This window comes from Humulus lupulus, chromosome 4 (assembly GCF_963169125.1).
Source record: "Humulus lupulus chromosome 4, drHumLupu1.1, whole genome shotgun sequence".
NCBI lineage: Eukaryota > Viridiplantae > Streptophyta > Magnoliopsida > Rosales > Cannabaceae > Humulus > Humulus lupulus.
In genome coordinates this window covers 185,931,422-185,932,436 of record NC_084796.1, presented here as the reverse complement: position 1 = coordinate 185,932,436, position 1,015 = coordinate 185,931,422, and the positions used below count along the sequence as shown (strand labels likewise).

Genomic DNA, 1,015 nt, shown 5'->3' with positions numbered 1-1,015 from the left:
GCATATGCTTTTCATTCATGTCTTCACCAATAGCTTTACTCAAATGAACAAAAGCTTTTTCAATTTCTCTTGCGATAATACAAGCTGATTGTGTGAGTGCATCTGAAAGTTCTTCATGATTTACAACTTTCCTTTTCTTCTTTGAAGACCCATCTGATTGAGTGTGAGATTGAGCACCTCTTGTTGCATCTGAAACAGACATAGATGGTACTTAATCCACATTGTTAGCATAGTTGAAATCATCTTCTCCAAGAGTAGTGTTTTCTTCTTCAGTTTGAAGTTCTTCAACAACATCTGCTGCAGTCTCCGCATTTTTTCCAGTTGCACGATCCTTGCCAAAAACCATACATAAGTCATCATACCAAGGGAATGACTTGATCTTGAAGGGGGCTGCTTCTTTGTGACTCTGTATTTATACAAAATAAAAAAATCAGATACAAATAAATAAGCAAACCATCCTTGTTATGGATCCATCAACATCATAAGCAAACAATCCTTCTTATGGATCCATTAACATCATAAGCAAAATGGCAAACCAAATACTATTATTTGAGTACTTGCAAATATGCTTCCCACACTGACTTTTTTGCAGTAATAGCTTTTCTGTCATTGTCCCACCCAAATCCACTACAAAATGGTCCAGTCAACATTTCATGAACCACTTGAAAATGAGTCTTCAAAGTCTTCATTCTAGACTCAATTTGTGGCTTAGCTTGTATATCACATGCAGGCATCGCTCCTTTAATTTCATCTCAAGAGCTATAAGATGACCTGGCTTGAAATTTCCTTTAGCTTTAAACTTCCCTTCATTATTCAGTTCCATAAGTGCTTCAATCAAGTGTTTGTCTTCATCTTCGCTCCAAAATCTTTTATTTTGTCCTGGACCTCTTCCTTTTGAAGTCTCCATGCTGAAATAAGGTATCAAAATACTGTAAAACTAAAAACTAAAGCTGAAATGTTGTAGTTGAATGAAAAAGAAACAAACAGCCAGTAATAAAGAAATAAAAGTGAATTG

At 35.4% G+C, this 1,015-nt stretch overlaps 1 protein-coding gene across 1 annotated transcript; it reads right to left on the bottom strand.

Annotated features, from left to right (window-relative positions):
• Positions 1–211: 211 nt before the first annotated feature.
• On the bottom strand, positions 212–734 carry LOC133832731 (uncharacterized protein At2g29880-like). The gene is made up of 2 exons (XM_062263038.1): positions 558–734; positions 212–406 (listed from the first exon to the last, which is right to left on the bottom strand). Exons 1-2 carry the CDS (start codon positions 732–734, stop codon positions 212–214), a joined length of 372 nt encoding a protein of 123 aa, XP_062119022.1.
• Positions 735–1,015: the final 281 nt, after the last annotated feature.